This window comes from Silurus aristotelis, assembly GCF_946808225.1.
Source record: "Silurus aristotelis genome assembly, chromosome: 29".
Taxonomy (NCBI): Eukaryota; Metazoa; Chordata; class Actinopteri; order Siluriformes; family Siluridae; genus Silurus; species Silurus aristotelis.
In genome coordinates, this window is record NC_139602.1 from 1,355,213 (window position 1) to 1,375,212 (window position 20,000).

The following is a 20,000-nucleotide window of genomic DNA, read 5'->3' on the forward strand; positions in this document are numbered from 1 at the left end:
TCCCGCCTCGTAAAAGGCTTTATCTGCTGGAATGATCTCTGTGTGTCTGAGCAGAGAAATGGATAATTTGGCTGCCAAAGTGCTCTGAGAAAAGAAACACAGGAGCATAAATCCTATACCCAGGATCCTGAAACAGCACTTAGTTACAATATAACCCCAAATTCCATATTATTATTTCATTTCTAAAAGGAAAAACAGCACCAGGAGTTAAAACTCCATCAGTTTTATCTCTGCGAGCGAGTCGGAAAACGACGCACCAGCTGGTCGATGCCTTTGGCTGCTGAGCGAGTTGCGTAACAGTGAGCAACCATGAGCATCTGCTCGAAGATTTGATGGGCTGGAGAGTTGGCTTCTGAAGATTTGGTCAGGTTCTCACACTGCTCAGAGAAAAAAAATATTATTTCAAGACATGAAGTGCAACCTAACATCATCGAAATTTTCAATTCAGGGAAACATCTGGATGTTGAGGAGGCGATACACATTTAGAGTGGAAATAGCAGTGGAAATGTCCACTCCATCTTGTTGGCCAATGCTCACCAGCAAGTGTAAAACATCCCTCAGGTTGGCCCACATCCGATACGCCTCTGTGACATCCCTGTCCTGGAGATTCATCAGCTCCATGAACATGCGCTTGTAGATGTTGAAGTTCTGTAGAGAAATATAAGAGTAATAGAGGGAGCAGAGGAACAGTGGTAGAGAATTGGGGGATCAGTGGTAGAGGATGGAGAGATCAGTGGTAAAGGATAAAGGGATCAGTGATCTAGTGGTAGAGGATTGGGGAATCAGTGGAGAAGTGGTAGAGGATAGAGGTATCAGTGGTAGAGGATGGAGGGATGAGTGGAGAAGTAGTAGAGGATAGAGGTAGCGGTAGAGGATTGGGGGATCAGTGGTAGAGGATGGAGAGATCAATGGTAGAGGATGGAGGGATGAGTGATCTAGTGGTAGAGGATGGAGGGATCAGTGGTAGAGGATGGAGGGATGAGTGAGCTAGTGGTAGAGGATGGAGGGATAAGAGATCTAGTGGTAGAGAATGGAGGGATGAGTGATATAGGGTAGGGGATGAAGGGATCAGTGGAGAAGTGGTAGAGGATAGAGGTAGCGGTAGAGGATTGGGGGATCAGTGGTAGAGGATGGAGAGATCAGTGGTAAAGGATAAAGGGATCAGTGATCTAGTGGTAGAGGATTGGGGAATCAGTGGAGAAGTGGTAGAGGATAGAGGTATCAGTGGTAGAGGATGGAGGGATGAGTGGAGAAGTAGTAGAGGATAGAGGTAGCGGTAGAGGATTGGGGGATCAATGGTAGAGGATGGAGGGATGAGTGATCTAGTGGTAGAGGATGGAGGGATCAGTGGTAGAGGATGGAGGGATGAGTGAGCTAGTGGTAGAGGATGGAGGGATAAGAGATCTAGTGGTAGAGAATGGAGGGATGAGTGATATAGGGTAGGGGATGAAGGGATCAGTGGAGAAGTGGTAGAGGATAGAGGTAGCGGTAGAGGATTGGGGGATCAGTGGTAGAGGATGGAGAGATCAGAGGTAGAGGATGGAGGGATGAGTGATCTAGTGGTAGAGGAATGGGGGATCAGTGGTAGAGGAAGGAGGGATGAGTGATCTAGTGGTAGAGGATAGAGAGAACAGAGGTAGAGGATGGAGAGATCAGTGGTAGAGGATGAATACCTCTGGGCTGGCTGGTATCCCGTGCTGCACGTACAGCTCAAGAACTTTCTCAGCCTGACCTTCTTTGATCAGATGCGTGGCGTACAGAGCGCAGTATTTATGCAGGATCTTGAAATTCTGTTCATGGAAAACAGAGAGCAGGAGATTCACAGATACAGCGTTTCTTTTTATTTCTACCAAGAATGAACCAGAAGCCGTACGAGATGGCATCAAAAAGTTTCGAGACTCCCCAACAGAGGGCAGCAAGAGGCTGCACGCATAGTCATAGGGAGCACTGAGCTCTCCTCAGTTTCTCGCCGGAAACGACATTCTGCCAACTTCGCCCTCTTTCCAGCTCAAAGGTTGATGTTTTGACACCGTTGCGAAGATCCGGTGGGAATAGCAGAAGGTCCATGAGGTCCTTGCTGTGCAAGGGGACTATTTTGAAGGTGATAATGTGTAAACGTAGATAAATAAAGTGCTTCCTTGTAAAGAGCGCTAATCTTAAAACTTTTTGACACCACCTCGTTGGAGATCGGGGGCGTGATGATGGACGGTACCTGCTTGGATGCGATATCAATGCACTTCTCCCACTGGTCTCTCTCGGCGTACATGTCTAACGCCGCCATGACATCTACTCCAACCAGCTGTTTGGTGAAGGAGGGGTTAAAATTAATAGAATGTATGAAAATACACAAAAGATCTGCTTTCCATGGGTTGAATGTGTGTGGAAGATCTTGTGTGGCTTCCTGTAGAGCCTAAACCATATTAAACACCTTTGGGATGAATTGGAACTCCACCCCAGGCCTCCTCACATGTTCAGCTCTTGATCTACATCACAAATCTCCACAAAATCTAGTGGAACATCTTCTCAGAAGAGTGGAGCTCATTATAAGAATGAGTAAATGTTGAATAGGATGTTCAGGTGTCCACAAACTGTTAGAGGTCAACCGATGGATGTTTAAAAATGATTATATATCATAATTATATATCATAATTATATAATAATATATAACTATATAATATTATAATTATAAATATTATCTAATGAATAAATAATGAAGAAACGAAGAAATAAAATGAATAAATAATAAATATAACATAGCGCTCTCCGTGCAGCATGCAGTCTTGTGTGAAAAAACAAACAGCATGTGGTGTCAGTGATTCGCCTCTAGAGGCCACTCTCGTCCCAGCGTCACAGCGGCCCAGAACCCGGAAAAACTATCGCTATGGATTTTTGCTTATAGTTTCAGCAGTTATTTATCGATGCTATGCGATTAATCTGCGAAAACGATGAATCGGTCGAACCTCTTGTGCATATAGTGTATAATATAGAAGAAAGTCAGCCAATAATAATAATAATAATAACTTACAATATCAGGAAAAATATGGCATGCTCGAACAATCGCAAACTCACCAAGTCGACCTTGCCTTTGTTTTTCAAGTGGTCTTTGTAACGTTGGTCAACGTACCCTTCCAACCTGTTAAGGAACATCACAATACATCACAAATCTCAACCTTTATGTTATTAAAGAGCTAATACTCCAGAAATCTGGGTCGATTTCTGATTAAGGAAACACCACACCGTTCTAACCACAACATTTTTATTCACATTTATGGCATTTGGCATCCAGTGGATGAGGGTTGGAGGCCACTTGATGCAGCTGAACATGGTTCCTCCATAGGGATGGATTTGGACTACTGGGGTTGGACTGGGCTTGGACTGAGTGTCCATCAGTAAATAGTTGATAAAAAAATAATAGAACTGGGATAAATGGACACTGGTGCCATTCCCTTCTGAATCAGGTTCCTCTCAATGTTCCTCTCTCATAAGGTTGCAAAATTCTGGGATTTGTTTTTGCTTTAGTTCTGTACCACATTGTTAAGCAAAATGATATTGTGGAAATGCTTGTGCTCAGGGTCTCACCTCGCATCCAACTCTTTGGCTATTCGCTTGGCTTTGTTCCATTCCTCAGCCTCCATGAAAGCATCAACAGCTTCTTTAATGAGGTCCAGGTTGAGGTAGAGTTCAGCAGCCTGGGTGAAAAAAAAAAAAAAACAAAGCTTATGTTTTAGCTCGGAGACTTGACAAATGAAAAAAGTGGTTTTGTTCTGGAAAACCTCAATTTCCCAAAAAGTTGGGACACTTGTTAAAATGTAAATAAAAACAGATCACAAATCTGATAAATTCATATGATATTCACAATAAAACAGCAGGAAGATGCGTGTCCTCAGTTTATCCAAAATGATCCTGCAACTACATTCAAACTCCCTTTTATTAGATTCCCTCCAATTCTGTAAAATTCCCAGTTTATTCCCATTCATTTCCATAAATTCCCATGGAAAGTTTCCAGTCTTGAATATTCTTGGAATTTTGCAGCCCTACTCTTTATCCATCTCATCCTCTTCATCCTCGTTATCCATCTCATCCTCTTCATCATCACCCTATCCTCTTCATCCTCCTCATCCATCTCATCCTCTTTATCTCTTCATCAATATCATCCTCTTCATCCTCCTCATCCATCTCATCCTCTTCATCTTCTTCATCCATCTCATCCTCTTTATCCTCCTCATCCATCTCATCCTCTTCATCTTCTTCATCCATCTCATCCTCTTTATCCTTCTCATCCATCTCATCCTCTTCATCCATCTCATCCTCTTTATCCATCTCATCCTCTTTATCCTCTTCATCCATCTAATCCTCTTCATCATCATCCTCCTCATCCATCTCATCCTCTTCATCTTCTTCATCCATCTCATCCTCTTTATCCTCTTCATCCATCTCATCCTCTTTATCCTCTTCATCCATCTAATCCTCTTCATCATCATCCTCCTCATCCATCTCATCCTCTTCATCCTCTTTATCCATCTTATCCTCTTCATCCCTCTCATCCTCTTCATCAATCTCATCCTCTTCATCAATCTCATCCTCTTCATCCATCATATCCTCTTCACCCTCTTCATCATCATCCTCTTGATCATCATCCTGCTCATCCATCTCATCCTCTTCTTCATCCTCGTTATCCATCTTTCCTCTTCATCCTTTTAATCCATCTCAACCTCTTCATCCTCTTTATCCATCTCATCCTTTTCATCATCATCCTCTTTATCCATCTCCTCCTCTTCATCTTCCTTATCCAGCTTATTCTCTTCATCCACTTCATCCATCTCACCCTCTTCATCCTCTTTATCAATCTCATCCACCTCATCCTCCTTATTCATCTCATTATCTATATCCTTCTTATCCATATCTCATCCTCTTCATCCTCCTCATCTCTCATCCGTTCAGTAGGGTTTGAGCTCTATAGCAGGCCACTCAAGATCTTCCACTCCACTAAAAGCGTAAAGCATATCTTGGTGGCTTTGTGCACTTTGTGTAAGGCTGGAACAGGTTTGGTTCTCCTCGTTCAAGTGAATGGAAAATCTCATGCATCCATACTTTGTGGGAACAGTTACAGGAGGAATCACATATGGCTGGAAAAGTCAGGTGTCCAAATACTTTAGTTCCTGTATAAAAGGTAAAAGAGCCTGAAACGTGCTGAGATTTAAACGTACACCCTTCTGCTTCTACTGAAACTGCAGCGAATCAGTACACAGTATTCGGCTTTGTCACGTACCGCGTTGTACTTTTTGTGCTGCACCAGCCGCGGCCCGACGACCTGAACGACACCCACGGCCTTCTCACGTGTTAAAAACTTGATGGCCAGTTCCGCTGCCTGGAAGACACAAAAAAAAAAGAATGTAGAGAATGAAATCCCAGAAGACAGAAAACAAGTGTGCGAGATGGAAAAGTTCCCGAACACCGCATTTCACGTTCACGTATGAACCAAGACGACGTGGCTGAAAGTATCGGGACACCTGACTTCTCCTCCTACTAAAACGTTAACATCTGTATAGGAAGTCTATGGATTCCCTTCACTTCGAGGAGGAGAACCTGTTGGAGCTACCCGACTTTGCACGTGGATCTCCTACAGAATCTAGTGGAACATCTTCCCAGGAGAATAAAGCTTATAATAAGAGCTACGTGTGAAATGTGTGTGGAGAAGAACCTCACCTTGATCCAACACGTTATGAGAAGAGGCGCGTTGGACAAATCGTTCACCTTCAGGTAGCAGTCCACCGCCCGGGCATATTCACCCGTCTGCTCCCACTCACGAGCCTGCTCGATTACCCCTTCTGCTCCTCTACACACACACACACACACACACAGAATGTGCATCTGCAACTGATAAACCCTCTGTCCTCTATACGATGTATGGAAATTTTTTTTTTTTTATCAATTTAAGACTTTTATTTTATAAGCAGAACATCGAGGAGGATGAGGAGGGTGTAGAACTTCACCATTCATCTATTAAACTGACAATCAAAGCCCCTTTTCCATCTTTCTAAGCAAAGCTGTAAGCTGAAGATGCCATGGTGAAATATTTGGAACGCTTAACGTTCATTAGTACACCAAGTCATCGGAAATGTATTTATTTATTTATTTATTTTAATTACCGGCTGCTATTTTTGGCGATCTCTTTTTCATACTCTTCTTGGAGAACGCTCAGCTTATTCGGGATGTACTCTTTACAGATGCGCATGGCGTCGCTCCACATCTCGGCATCCTGGAAACCAAAACAGGGAGAAAAAAAAAAAAAAGATTAAAAAAATGTATAATCACAAAAGTGCTTTGCTTTCATTTATTAAGTTTTTTTTATAATTTTTTTTTTTTTAATATATCAACCATAAAAGTTTTTGCTTGGATTCAAATCACATGACAGGACTGAAATTGGCCGAGACGTTCGTTAAATCAGGATGTATGATTTTTTTTAATCAAAGCCAATGATAGAGTGAATTACTTGCAATTGACTTATAAATAATAATAATAATAATAATAATAATAATAAAAAATTTAATTATACACATAAATCTGATACTTAAGGCACAAAATATTATTAAAATATTATTGGAATTTTCCATATATTTTTATTGCACGTTAGTGGTCACGTTAGTGGTCACGTTAGTGGTCACGTTAGTGGTATTTTTGGTTTGATTTATTTCATGAAGACTGAAATCTGAAATCTATTAACACACATTTGCTCATAAACAACTTCAAAGTTACATCTGGTTTGGGTAAAACATCACCTCCAGGACGTGACAGAACGTGACAAATCATTTGTAAAAAATATATTACATTATTGAAAGGAAAAAAAAAAAAAGAAAAAAGAAAAGATTTACTCTGTAATATTTAATGGCGAGTTCGGGCCTCTGTGCACGGAGCAGGAACGCTTCTGCTTTCTGGAAGTCTTTTTGCTCAATGCAGCACTTGGCCTGGTCCACCAGCACGTCGGCCATGCTGTCCGGGTCGTGAGCTTCAGCCACACGCTGGGCTCCGGTCCAGTCCTGTATATGAAGGTACCTGCAAACACCCACATTTATCACAGGGGAGTGGGAGCTCAGTGATTAAGGTGCTGCGTTACTGATCGGAAGGTCGGGGGTTCAAGCCCCGGTATCGCCAAGCTGCCACTCTTGGGCCCTCGAGCAAGGCCCTTAACCCTCTGTGCTCCAAAGGTGCCATATCATTGCTGACCCTGCGCTCTAACCAAGAACAAATTTCACTGTGCTCTAATGTATATGTGACAAATAAAGGCTATTCAAGCAGTTCGAGACGTTTTCTTGTGAGCTTTTGGGTTAATTTAGTTCCTGCTTTATTAAATGCTTTCTGGTTGGGTTGGATATCATCTCCAATTTTCCAATTTCTTTTTGAAATCCTCAACTCAAACGGGAGCGGTTTTGCAGATTTGCTCAGCTATCGGCGAAAATCTGTACCGATAGTTTTTCCGGGTTGCGTTATACAGCACAAAAGTGGCCTCTAGAGGCGAACTATTGACACCATATGCTTAATTTTCTTTGTGCTGTTTATTTGGAGTGTCTTTTTTCATTTATTTTGCATGTCACTGGTTTTATTTTTTATTTGTGCTGTTACGTTTTGTTTCAGTTTGAATGTGTGTTTGATTTTCCTCAATATTTAGTGAAATGTTTAATATATCAATATTTATTTTATAATATTTAGCACATTTTCATGATTCAGTACTGTATTTTTCTAATATCTTTGTACTATTTTACATCGAGTGTAATGTTGGTTTGTATTTTTTATTCAGTATTTATTTAAAAAAACTGCTCAAATTGTCATTTTAAAATTGGATAAAATCCACTATGACATCATTCCAAAGCATAACGGAGCAAACAAACACCTTTTTAAAGACCGATAGCTGGAAAGGTCACTTACATCAAAACAGCTTCTTTTGGCCTTCCTGCTTTGATGAACTCGATCTCAGCTTCGCTAAATTTACCCTAAAAAAGGAAAACATCACGGTTACTTTTCGGATTAATTTAATGGTGATCATGGCGAGCGTGAAGAAAACGATACCTCGTCTTCCAGAAACATGGCGTTCTTCAGATGGATTTCTGGGATCTTCTGCTTCATGGAGAGTCGGGCCAGCTCGAAGGCGAACTCGAACGATCTGCGTGGAGAAATTTACGATTTCAGAAGCGTAAAACATGGTGAAAAATAACTGTAAATGGTACCAATTGTGTCGGACGTCTTTGGATGCTGTAGCATGAAATTTTCCCTTCTTGCGATCAAGGAGACCCAAACCTGTTCCTGCATCACACAAAATGCACAAAGCCAGCTTCATGAACATCTGCTTTACATGGGTTGGATGTGTGTGAAAGATCTTGAGTGGCCTCCTATTCTGCTCCAATACCTTTGGGATGAAAAGTCCACCCCAGGCCTCCTCACCTACATCAATACCTGTCTTTCTGATGCCCCCTTGTGGCTGAATAAAATGTTACAAATCTCAACAGAATCTAGTGGAACATCTTCCCAGAAACTAGAAGTGATTTATAGCTTGTATACATTTCCGTACCGATTTTCAGCTGCAAACTCAATTGCGTCCCCCAGCAGGCCAAACTTGTTGAGAAGTTTCACGGCGGTCTCTCCTCCCAGACTCTTGGCCCACAGGTAGACCACTTGCTTGTGGGCGCTGGCCGCCCCGTGGCTTTTAGAAACCTGCAGAATACACGATAATATGTAGTCCCTTAATAATATCCCTGTACACAAAGCCAGCGCCATGAAGATCTGCTTTCCATGTGTGTGAAATTAATTATTCTATAGTTGATTGCTGGAATTACTGGCAAAAATCCATACCGATAGTTTTTCCAGGTTGCGTTATACAGTACAAGAGCGGCCTCTAGAGGCGAATCAACGATGCCACATGCTGTTTATTGTGTCATTTTTTCACGTTTTTTGGATGGAATTGTTTTTTTATTTATTTTAAGTGTTATTTTTTTGTTTTAGTTTGAATGCATCTGGAGTGTCCTGCTGTAGATGCGCGTACCCTATACGCTTCCTCCCACATCTCATTTGTCCCATACATGTTGACCGCCGATTTCCAGTCCTTGCCCTGAATGTAGTGATGCTCAGCCTCTGAGAATCGTCCCTCGACTTCCAGCTCCTTAAAAAAAAAAGCATCGTGACCATCATCAATTATAACAAAAATAACGTCAAACTGAAAAGTAAAAAAAAAACCGCCCCAGACCACCTTACTTTGGCCAAGTGAAGATGCGTCTCCTGAAGCAGATCTTTGTGGTGTTTGGCTACCAGACGGATCATGTCGTCGTAGAGCTTCTTCTTCTTGAACATAGTGATCGCCATGTCGGGCTCGCCGACGGTGCAGAAGAGTCTGGGAGAAGAAACGGAAGAATACGAGAGGTTTGTATATACAATACATGGTATACAGTTTGTAGACACCTGACCAGACGTTTACTATCTGCTCCTCTCTCACCATCCCATTCCACATTTACTCACACTCCGCTCCACTTTGAAGATGTTTGTGGAGATTTCTGAGATTTCATTCATCCACAAGAGGGTTAATAAAGTCAGGAACTGATGCAGATGAAGTGAGAAGGTCTATATATATGTGTATAGTATCATGGTGCATATACCTTTCAGCTTCTTTGTACTTCTCGTCCTTCTCTAGCTCGAGAGCACGATTGATGTAAAGAGCAGACACCTCGTCTTGGGTCATGCACTTCACAGCAAGCTAGATTATTTTTTTCCAAAAAGGGGTTTAAAAAAAAAAAACAACTTCAGGTTTTATACACAATAATGTAATGATATATTCAGAAGATACTCAGGTCTCTTGCCTTGTGGGCTTGCTCCCATCTCCCTGCTTCAGCGTACATGTCGATGGCATCTTTAATATGTCCTCCTTTCACAAACAGGCGCTCTGCTACCTGCAAACATGACGGAAACTGAATCCGTACACCTGTAGGCGTAGCTGGAGATATTCTTGCTTTGGTTTTTTTGGAAATGGCCTTATAACCCCTGTTAGCTTCATAAACAGAAACAGTTCCTTCTCTGAGGTCATGGTTGATATCTTTTCTCCTTGGCATGATATCAGAACATACTCGAGTGCTCCAGAACTACAAAGTGATCAAAAGTTTTATTATTATTTAGTAATTACAGGCGAGCTACAGTAGGGGGTTACTCACTTTTTCCCCCCTCATTTTTCTGAAGTAAATATGTTTCCAGGGAAGTTATTACTTATAGGTCTTAAAATAATGACCTCACAAACCTTTTATGATTCAGGAAAAGTCTAGTTTTAGATTTTCAGTCCATTTATTGAAAGCTCAATACTCTCCTAATGACTTTTTCTAGTTTCTAAACATCAAGTTACCTTCAAATACCCTAAAAACACTGGAATCAGTTGCGTTGTTAAAAACCGCACGATTAGTATTTAGACCTTGATGACTGACAACCGAGTGTACTTACTTTTTCACAGCCATCACAAGTGTCTTATCCATTAAAAGGAAAGAAGATGGCACATGCCTTTTCTTCTATACTCCATCTGTGCTTCTCTTACCTCATATTCCTGTAACGAAGAGAAATGCTGAGCGATCTTGAAGTAGTACTTGGTTGAAGATTTGTCCTCCTGCAACTCCACGATGTGCAGCGCTTTCTTCCACTGCCGCGCCCCGATCGCTGCTTCTACAGCTTTGGATCCGCACCTTCATCAGAAAAAAAAAAGGTTTATAATCCGTAAGACTTGTTGGTCATCAAAAGTCCAAACCAACCGTGTGCTTTATAAAGTGCACAAAGCCAGCTCCATGATGATCTGCTTTCCATGGGTTGGATGTTAATGAAACCCCAGAGCTCCTCACTTCCTCACCTACATCACTACCCGACATCACTATCGCCCCCTTGTGGATGAATGAAATCTCCACAAAATCTAGTGGAACGTCTTTTGGGAAACGTCCACAAACTTTTGCCTCATAGCGTAAACGGAAGAGAAGAGCTAACGATCGAGAAATCTCTGGATCTGTTTTAGCGAGGTGACAAAGGTGAGGGACTCCAGGAAGGAACCTTGCGAGGAACCAGAGTCAAATCGAAACCCCCATGTTCGTCTGGGTGACACGGAATGTCCGTTCATCATCAAAAAATCTTCTGCATCAACTGATCTGTCATTTGTCAATGTGGAGAAAATTTCCGTCTCTAAAAACCTCAAAAAGACCTGAAGGCTCTCAGCTCTCATCGCTGGAGAAGTGCTCTTACCCGGCCTCGATGTAATGATTCACTGCGGCGTCCATGCGCTTCTGCTGGACCAGATAATCGCCCCAGGCCTCCTCGAGCTTCACTACTTCGGATGGAAAGGCTGCACGTGCTAGCTCCACAGCTGCAGGAACGGATGGTACCTTTAATATGAGAATATCGTTATACTGTATGAATCTGAGAACGTGTCTGCGTGCGCTCACCCTTTTTGAAGGCATTGCCTTTGCGGTAACAATCCAGGGCTCGCTGGTGATTATTGGTCCTCTGGAACAGGTCACCTGCCTGGAAGTAATAAAATAATAAAAAAATAAATTAAAATCCCCAGTCGCCGCACCTAAATCCTATCAAACTGCTCTGGGATGAACAAGAAATATCGCCAAAGCGTTCGGAGGAACGAACTGTCCGAGAGTCTGTAAAGATGTACTTCATTGTTAAACGGACTCACCCTCTCGTAGAACTCCTCTTTGATGAGAGCCGAGGTGATGCGGGAGACGACGCTGCTGGACAGGAGCTCGTCCCTGTTCATAGCCAACCAGGCGGCTTTGGCCGGAAGCCCCGCCTTCAGGTAAAAGTTCACCGCCCCGACGTAGTCTCCTTCGCGCTCCTTCATTTCGCCGGCTTTCTCGTTCTGCTTGGTCTCGATCAGCCAGGCGGAGTATCTGCGACGCAATTCGGCGACCTCTGGATGACCCTGAAAAAAAAAAAAAAACCCAGACATAGAAGGAACATGGCCGAAAGTTTGCTTGATTTTTGAGCATCTCAATCCACATTGAGGCTCCACATTCACTCTTATTATGAGGTCCGTTAGAAGAAGGGAAGATGTTTCCACTAGAATTTGAGATTTTGTTCAGACACATGGATCCAACCAATGGAAAACAGATCTTCATGCAGCTGGATGGAGCAGGTTTTGGTTTCGTAGTTCAAGTGAAGGGAAAATTTGATGCCCGTATGATAATATATAGTTGTCACATTCAAAATATATCCATCTAAAGGACAAAATGTCCAATAGAAGTGCGCCAATGCAGGAAGCATCTAATCGCCATCGTTCTACCCAGAATCCTTTGCTTACCTTCGCTTCTGCTACGGCAATACATTCGTCCCACATTTGAAGCTCTTGGTACATGTCCATCGCCTCGTTGACTGCGTTCTGCGAAAAGATCACAAGATCATTTTTTTCATTTTTTCATTTTTTTTTTTTTTTGTTTGAAATTGAAAAAGAAATGTAAAAAAAAGAATAATAAATTACGATTTTTCTTTTTTTTTTTTTTACATTTATTTGTATTTTTAAACAAAGCATGAAAGGGTTTATTAATAATAATAATAATAATGTTATAATAATAATAATAACAATAATAATAATAATAGTCATAATAATAATAATAATAATAATAAAAACTTTCTTTTCGGCTTCTCCCGTTAGGGGTCGCCACAGCGGATCCTCCGCACGTTTGATTTGGCACATGTTTTACGCTGGATGCCCTTCCTAACGCAACCCTCCCCAATTTATCCGGGCTTGGGACCGGCACTAAGAGTGGCTGGGGATGGTTCCCTGACCGGGAATCGAACCCGGGTCGCAGCGGTGAGAGCGCTGCATCTTAACCACTAGACCACCAGGGGACCTACAATAATAATAATAATAATGGGACCTAAATCACCTGTTCCAGGTAGAACATCTCGGAGAGTTTGTAGTTCTTATTGAGCATCGCTAATCGCGCTTTGACTTGATAGTGTTCTCTCCCGTCTCCGCCCTGAAACGCCGGAAACACGGGTCACTCGCGTGGTGCAAATAATAATACTAACAATCCTACCTTTTTTTGGCGCTCAGAAATATACGTACGTATTCCTTTGCGATGGAATCGATGGTTTGGTTGGTCTTGTTCAGAAAGCGCGCCTTGGACACGTTGCCCAGAGCTGCAAAGCACCTAAAGAGTAATAAAAGATGATTATTATTATTACAAGTATTATTACTCATGCAACTGAGCAGTGATGGGGTTAAGGGCCTTGCTCGGGGGGCCCCAGGAATGGCAGCTTGGTATGGCTGGGATTTGAACTCACAACCTTCGGATCTATTTATAGTCGCTGTTTTTAGAAGAAGCCAAAGCTTATCTCATGAATGAGCAGGCGAGGGTTAGGGGCCTTGCTCAAGGACCCAACAGTGAGAGCTTAGATTGAACCTGGCACTGGGATTTAAACCCATGACCTTCCAGCGAAGGAGCGGAGTACAGGAGGAAAAAGTATTTATATGGGGATTGATAGTTAGCATGCGTTTCGAACGGTTCTTCCTTCTCACCTTCTGGAAGGCTTTTTCAGCCCCAGGTAAAGATCTACATACTTTATAAAGGACCGTTTCAGATACGGGTACTTACAGAAATACAGTTCTGGAACAGAAATGAAACGGAGCTCGAAAAAGTCCTAATGAGTAAACAGGAGTATCATGGAGGTCATGCAGGTCGAGATATTGAGATGTTCCTCACCTCTGTGCGATGTGCAGTTCCTGTGCCTCCAGAGACAGTTTGCTCAGCGTCTTCCACATGGCTTCGGTCTCGGCACACATTTCCAGGGTCTCTAAGAACGCTGTGGCTCTGAGGCCACGTGGGGAGAAAAAAATTTAATCAAAAATAAAATAAAATAAATAAATAAACGCTAACATTTTACTACGCAAGACACAATTTAACTTCGAAAAAAACGTTAGTAAAAAAAACTTTACCAATGGAAGTTTCCGTGTATCTGTACTTTACCAAGTCAAATAAGTCAAATATCGCACCTTTTATTCATAAGCGTATAAAAACCGTAACTGGTCAAACAATCAGCAATCAACCAATCAGGTTCGAGTGCACAATCTGTTTTGTTTGACTTAATATCATTTTATTAATAGTGCAAAAACTTTTTACTATAATACAGTAAACAAATTTTGTGTCCGAATGTGATTTTTGTTTATGTTATAAAATAAGAAGTCGATTACGCGATTTGCCGTAATGTGGAAAATGATTCGGGTCAACGCACCTGTAAAAATCTCCGTCGTCAATGGCTGTTCCGAACTCGATCAGTCCTTCGTCCAGCGTATAGGCGACCGTGTTCACGCCTTCCGACGCGATCACCTCGGTCCTGCCGTTCGCCCGTTCCAAATCCACAATATCTCCCTGCAAAACCCCCCAAAAAAACAACAAAATAAATTCACATTTCAAGTGTTTCCTTTAATCTTCTTTAAACCTGGAGTAGAGCCTTAGCAACCGGATCCTACACAAAGTGACGCAGAACTTCAACACTTCCAGTCGTGTGGAAGTTCTACGGTTTAATGTGTCAGAAACCAAAAATGAAAAGCCGTGTGTGGAAAAACTACATCCCTACTTGCTTCCAGAGGAATTAAGAGCCTAAGTAAGTGCTACTGCTAATCAAATGCCCTTGAGTAATTGATCATCAAGTTCAAGTCTGAAGCTTTCTGGAGCATTCAGGGGTCATGCCATGGAGGAAAGACATCAGAAGACATCATCAGAGAAGTTGTTGCTGACCAGCAAACTGGGAAGGGGTTATAAGGCCATTTCCAAACCTCATGATTCTACAATGAGGAAGATGTGGAAAAATAAACAAAATTCAAAGAGGGTGTTCTATAAGTTCATCCAGTGGTGACAGAGGGAAGGAAAAACTCCTTGAGATGGCATGAGGAAGAAACCCTGAGAGGAACCAGAGTTATAAAGGGTCATCTTTGCTACTTCATCACCACATTTTTAGCTTGAACAAACACCAACTTAGGTCAATAAAGATCTCTAAAAAGCAAAGACAGCACAAGAAAGATCTACCTTCTCATTCGCAGCTAGAAAGCTTCTGGTATCAGCTATAAGTATGAACACCTTTAGCTCTAATCAAGTTTTATTCAGTTTGCAAGTCTGGAGCAATGAAGGATCATGCCGAGGAGGAAAGACACCAGAAATGATCTTAGAGAAGCACTTGCTGCTGGCCAGCAAACTAGGAAAGGGGTTATAAGGCCATTTCCAAAACCAAACACATTTTCCACTCGATATGAAAGAGACTCACTTTTAATGGGAGCATGGTAACTTTTTCTGGACTGTCAATGTTGTACCACACGCACAGGTTGCTGCGGTTCTGAGCCACCACCACGTCGCTGCCTGGAACCCACTGCACGTAGGAGCAGAAGCTCAGCACTGTGGTTTTCACGCCGCTCTCAATGTCGAACAGGTTCAGCTGTAACAGAGAAGGTAGGTAAGAGGTAAGTGGTTTACACGAGGCTCTTGGAGAGTTAAAACCCTTAACTCGTACCCGTAACTTCTTGTCGCGGAAGAGCAGCTTGCGCCCCGTCTCGTTCAGTTCCAGCCAGTCGATCTTCAAGTCGTGACTGACGGTCCCGAGGTTGTAACCGAGAGCCAGGTCCACTAAACAAACAGGGAACGTTCATTCATTTAAATTCCTGAAGTAGTGTGAATTAGAACTGATTTTAGATGGAGCTGTTGGAGGTGTTCTGCGCATGGACCATGTGGTTCCTCCTCGAACAGAAAAAAATCAGTGTCTGATTGCAGGTGTCTCACCTACGGCGATGGTTTTGATGTCGATTAGGTAGGCTAACTTCTTGTTATCATCCACTCCTCTTTGCCTTCTCTCGTTCAGACGGACACTACACACACATGAACAGAATGCCATCATGGATAACCATTTTTTTTGGAAGTGGTGAAAACCCTCAGTCACTCCAGATTAAACCACAGAGTGTCTGATACGTTTTCCCATTTTACACCATAGTCAGTCGCTTCACCTGATTAGATGAGGGTTCATAAATTCGGTGCGGACCGATCCTAAGATTTCGTTCTTGCCGTACTCCACCAAGGTCAGCTCTCCTGCGTTGAACACCATACACACCTGCTCCAAAACAAAACCTTTAGTCTTTTTATACGACTCAAACACATGAAAAAGTTATTATAGGTACTAATAAATGTACGGATTCATTTTCGAAGAAGAACTTCTCGTTCCCGCCGGACCCCTGCCACGCCACCTGCAATCAGACAAACATTTCATTAGCTTTCAAAATACGCTTATCCAAAATATTGGGGAATGGCAGAAATAAATTTTGAGGTGAAGACGTCTGGGGTTTGAGGTGGAAAAACTGACAGATTATACTATGGTCAGTGTAAATAAACGAAAATGAAAAACATATATGATAAGAAACAGGTCGGGCGCATTTGAAGAACTGGAGCAGAAACTATTCAAATGAGAAATAGAAAGAAAAACGGCCCCAGGAGTTAACCCCAATCTTTAATCCTTAATTAAATATTAGTCTGCGTTTCCGAATATAACGCCGCTCTATGTGAGCTGTAATTGACGATACGTTTTCCGCCAGTCCATTTGTATTGCGAAAAACTGTAGCGATATTCTCCTACCTCGCTCAGTTTATTGGACACCAGATCACCCAGAAGGAGGGTATCAGAGGTGTGGGCCACCAAGTAGCGATCCCGCCCCATGATTTTCACCTCCTCGAATTCGTAGCCGTAATGAGACTTGAGCACCACCCGTGTGCCTGTGGGAAGGTTCTTTACAATCACCTGCATCAAGAGGGATTTAGTTATCTGGCAACCAATTTCAGAATGAAGCTAATACTTTAAAATGCTAAATGAATAACAATTAAAACTATAAAAAAAACCCTACCTGGCTCAAGCCGACGTAAGTCATCTCGAATTTGTTCTTGTAGATGCTCCTGCGAAGGCAGCAATCGAACTGCTCAACTCCTCCACACAGTGTACCCTAATGGTCAAACATCAAGCCATAAACATCCTCTTGTTTTGTCTTTGGAGCTTTCTCAATGCTTAATCTAGGACCTGGAGAAGTCCTGCAGGAAATGAGGATCGGCTATTCTACAAATATAACTCCCCCTTGTCACTTTGGAACTCGGCCCTAAACTGTTAAAATTGATAATTGCTTCTGTCCCCCTTTTGCTTCCCGGACCTGCCTGACCCATTCTGATTCCCTGATTAAGTTTCCCTGATTCCCTAATTCCTTGATGAAGTCTGATGATGATTCCCCGATCGATTGGAAACCACTTGCTGTGAAAGGCTCCACCTGAACAGCCTGGAGGTACTGTAGGGGGTTCCACTCAAGAATGCGAACAGTTCTGCTACAATGGTCTAGCACTACAATCACCATGAACGGCTCTGCACTCAAGTGTACATCAGTGAAGTTACCTCCTGAAGTCTCAGGGAGTTTTTCCCTCACCACCCTCACCTCTGGTTCAGTCATTAGGGATAAACTTAAAGGGGCAAATTTATCAAATGGCTAACATTTGCTCTAGAAAAACGATATTGAAGGTAAACATGGAAACACTTTGCTAGTGGATGCTAGCAGTTCTGAATAGAAATAAAATGCGTTAATAACAAAAAAGCTAGACGCACCACGCAGAGCCTTGAGCCGTCTTTCTTCCAGGCCAGAGCCGTGACGGTGTAGAGGTTAGGAATTTCCTTAGGGGCAGCTTCCTCCCAAGCACCTCTTCGCGTGTTCCAGTTTAAAACCCTCAACCTGGATGAAAACAAATGTTGATTCGTCTCGAAGAAGCCATACACATTCAAACTGCTGATACGATTCCAAATCTCAGAGGTATTTTGGGGTGCCTTACCTGTCGTAACTCCCCAAAACCACCGATTGTCCACTGGGGTTAGCTGCTGCGACGGTGAACTCCTTTTCGGAGTGATCGCGGCTGTAGTCGAACGTCTGCAGGACTTGTCCTTCCTTCCCGTAGGCTACGATCTTCTTATCGCACCCAGCAACGATGATGCTGTGGCTTCCCCAAGCCAGAGCGTACGGTGGGCAGGGGTGAGTCAGCAATTTCCCCTGAAGGCCATTTTGTTACGTGTAAACAGGGTTTCTAGACATTTTTCATTTCAAACTTCTAGACTCAAATATGCAGATTTCCCTGAGGATTTTTAAGACCATATTATAAGACGCCAAACCATGTTTGATGCACAGCGTTTTAATAAAACTGCGATATTGTAAATCCTACAAAACAGAACTAAAGTCCAAAACAAAAACACCTTTAGGCCATGTCCAGACTGATACGTTTTTATTTGAATACGCATATTTTTCTCTTCGTTTGGACCTTCCGCCCCACACTGAGATGACATTTTCAGTGAAAAACTCAGTGTCTCCGCCCCCAAAACGAATCCAGACCAAATTCAAAATCAAATTTCCAAAAATGCGTAGGAACCCTGTGTAAATGGTTGTTTGTGAGTAAAACGATGCGTCCGGTCTTTGAGTCTGCGTTTACGATACCTGTGAATCCCCGGAGCCTTCGTCGTCTAAGAAATAGCGTACGACGGTCCCGTCGGCGTGTCCCGAGAGGATTCCTTTCTCTGAAACGCTGAAAGATAGAACATAAACCATGCTGTGTTGACAAAGGTATCGGGACGCTTGATTTTTTTCAGATCTTTAAAATCTTCCCTTTACTGCAGTGCACTAGGAGACCCAAACCTGTTCCAGGATTCACAATGTCATCTTCATGAAGATCTGCTTTCCATGTGTGTGGAAGATTTTGAGTGGCCTGCTATAGAGTTCTGACCCTATTGACCACCTTTGGGAACAATCGGAACGAGGCCTCCTCACTTCCTAACCTACATCAGTACCTGAGGTTCCTAGCGCCCCCTTGTGGTTGAATGATATATCACAAATTTCCATTCAACAAATCTTCCCAGAATATTGGAGCTTATTATAAGAGCGAATGAAGACTAAATGAAACAAACTCTTACTTTGAGGTTAACGAAACAACGTAGGAGTCTGTTCCGTAGATGCTGGACGATTTGTTGGTTTTCGTGTTGGCCACTCGGATCTGTGTTATCGGAAAAAAAAAAAGGGATTATTCAACTCATAGAGAACAAACCCACGATGCACACAGCTACTTACTTTCCCCTCGGCTAGGCCAAAAACGATGGAATTTTCCGCAGGCCAAAGCAGGCACGTCACAGCGCTCTGTAAAGCAGACGTTCAGTTACAATGGCTGATGATACGCGAACGCGCCCAACGATAAATACCACAAACGGCTTACCGTCTGAACGAATTTGTTGCAGATCACTTTTTTGTCTCCCCTGTCGCACAGAAAAACAGATTTATTTAAAGTCATCGATTGAATTGATTCAGTGGATTCGCACACCTGCTTACCATTCCGCTCCGATTTTGTACACGTACACGATGTTGTCCGTCTGAGCCATCGCGATTTTAGTGGAGTCTGGAGAAAATGCCATGGCTTTCACCATGTAGTTTTTCTTGCCGTACTAAAATGAAAAAAAGATACGCGTTTTAATTGCGTGGTCCTGAAATGTCATACCGCACGTGAAAAACGAGAGCACGCACGTACGCGGTATTGGAACGACGAGGCTGGTTCTTTCCTTTTCAGGTATATGATAAAGACATTTGGGTTTGGGGATGTAAAAATGGATCCGAGACGATACAAGGTGGAGTCAAAAGGTTTCGAGAAAAGCTCTGTACGTGTTCTGAAGTCTTCCCTTTTGACGCACCTTCTGCGAAGCGAGGGCAGAGCCGAGTAGGATGAGTGAGATCGTGTGGATTGTTCACCGATGATCATTATGCACGAGTTGCTGAATGGTTTCGGAAGTTCTTCAGTAACATGGCCAACACCTTCCACATTGAAGGAGTGAACGTCTCGCAATCCACCGTTTAAACAAGATTCCGAGAGCAGCAATGTAGAGGCTATACTAGAGAATGTAAGCAGCTCATGAGCATGAAGAATCAATGGGACTGAGTGGAAT

At 42.7% G+C, this 20,000-nt stretch overlaps 2 protein-coding genes across 2 annotated transcripts in view; both read right to left on the reverse strand.

Moving 5' to 3' along the window:
* Positions 1-20,000, reverse strand: part of ift172 (intraflagellar transport 172) — a 25,508-nt gene that overhangs the window by 3,733 nt on the left and 1,775 nt on the right. The window contains exons 3-43 of the mRNA XM_083535601.1: positions 19,393-19,505; positions 19,280-19,319; positions 19,138-19,203; positions 18,984-19,063; positions 18,511-18,598; positions 17,858-18,072; positions 17,637-17,760; positions 16,897-16,992; positions 16,632-16,793; positions 16,193-16,246; positions 16,010-16,113; positions 15,789-15,874; positions 15,523-15,635; positions 15,280-15,447; positions 14,251-14,387; positions 13,722-13,829; positions 13,085-13,169; positions 12,903-12,995; positions 12,317-12,394; positions 11,693-11,938; positions 11,451-11,529; positions 11,251-11,371; positions 10,562-10,706; positions 9,843-9,932; positions 9,642-9,739; positions 9,244-9,379; positions 9,035-9,151; positions 8,564-8,706; positions 8,065-8,158; positions 7,924-7,988; positions 6,873-7,053; positions 6,150-6,259; positions 5,707-5,836; positions 5,270-5,368; positions 3,580-3,689; positions 3,070-3,133; positions 2,213-2,299; positions 1,674-1,790; positions 538-648; positions 258-377; positions 1-84 (exon numbers count right to left, since the gene is read on the reverse strand). The exon at positions 1-84 is cut by the window's left edge and continues 12 nt beyond it. Coding sequence (XP_083391727.1) covers positions 1-84; positions 258-377; positions 538-648; positions 1,674-1,790; positions 2,213-2,299; positions 3,070-3,133; positions 3,580-3,689; positions 5,270-5,368; positions 5,707-5,836; positions 6,150-6,259; positions 6,873-7,053; positions 7,924-7,988; positions 8,065-8,158; positions 8,564-8,706; positions 9,035-9,151; positions 9,244-9,379; positions 9,642-9,739; positions 9,843-9,932; positions 10,562-10,706; positions 11,251-11,371; positions 11,451-11,529; positions 11,693-11,938; positions 12,317-12,394; positions 12,903-12,995; positions 13,085-13,169; positions 13,722-13,829; positions 14,251-14,387; positions 15,280-15,447; positions 15,523-15,635; positions 15,789-15,874; positions 16,010-16,113; positions 16,193-16,246; positions 16,632-16,793; positions 16,897-16,992; positions 17,637-17,760; positions 17,858-18,072; positions 18,511-18,598; positions 18,984-19,063; positions 19,138-19,203; positions 19,280-19,319; positions 19,393-19,505 — 4,557 coding nt within the window. The remainder of the gene's footprint in view (positions 85-257; positions 378-537; positions 649-1,673; positions 1,791-2,212; positions 2,300-3,069; positions 3,134-3,579; positions 3,690-5,269; positions 5,369-5,706; positions 5,837-6,149; positions 6,260-6,872; positions 7,054-7,923; positions 7,989-8,064; positions 8,159-8,563; positions 8,707-9,034; positions 9,152-9,243; positions 9,380-9,641; positions 9,740-9,842; positions 9,933-10,561; positions 10,707-11,250; positions 11,372-11,450; positions 11,530-11,692; positions 11,939-12,316; positions 12,395-12,902; positions 12,996-13,084; positions 13,170-13,721; positions 13,830-14,250; positions 14,388-15,279; positions 15,448-15,522; positions 15,636-15,788; positions 15,875-16,009; positions 16,114-16,192; positions 16,247-16,631; positions 16,794-16,896; positions 16,993-17,636; positions 17,761-17,857; positions 18,073-18,510; positions 18,599-18,983; positions 19,064-19,137; positions 19,204-19,279; positions 19,320-19,392; positions 19,506-20,000) is intronic.
* LOC310722475 (uncharacterized protein) lies at positions 4,366-4,901 on the reverse strand (the record flags this gene model as incomplete). The annotated part of the gene is made up of 2 exons (XM_083534919.1): positions 4,366-4,581; positions 4,713-4,901. The coding sequence occupies 2 exons, from the start codon at positions 4,899-4,901 to the stop codon at positions 4,462-4,464; spliced, it is 309 nt and encodes a 102-aa protein (XP_083391045.1). The 3' UTR covers positions 4,366-4,461.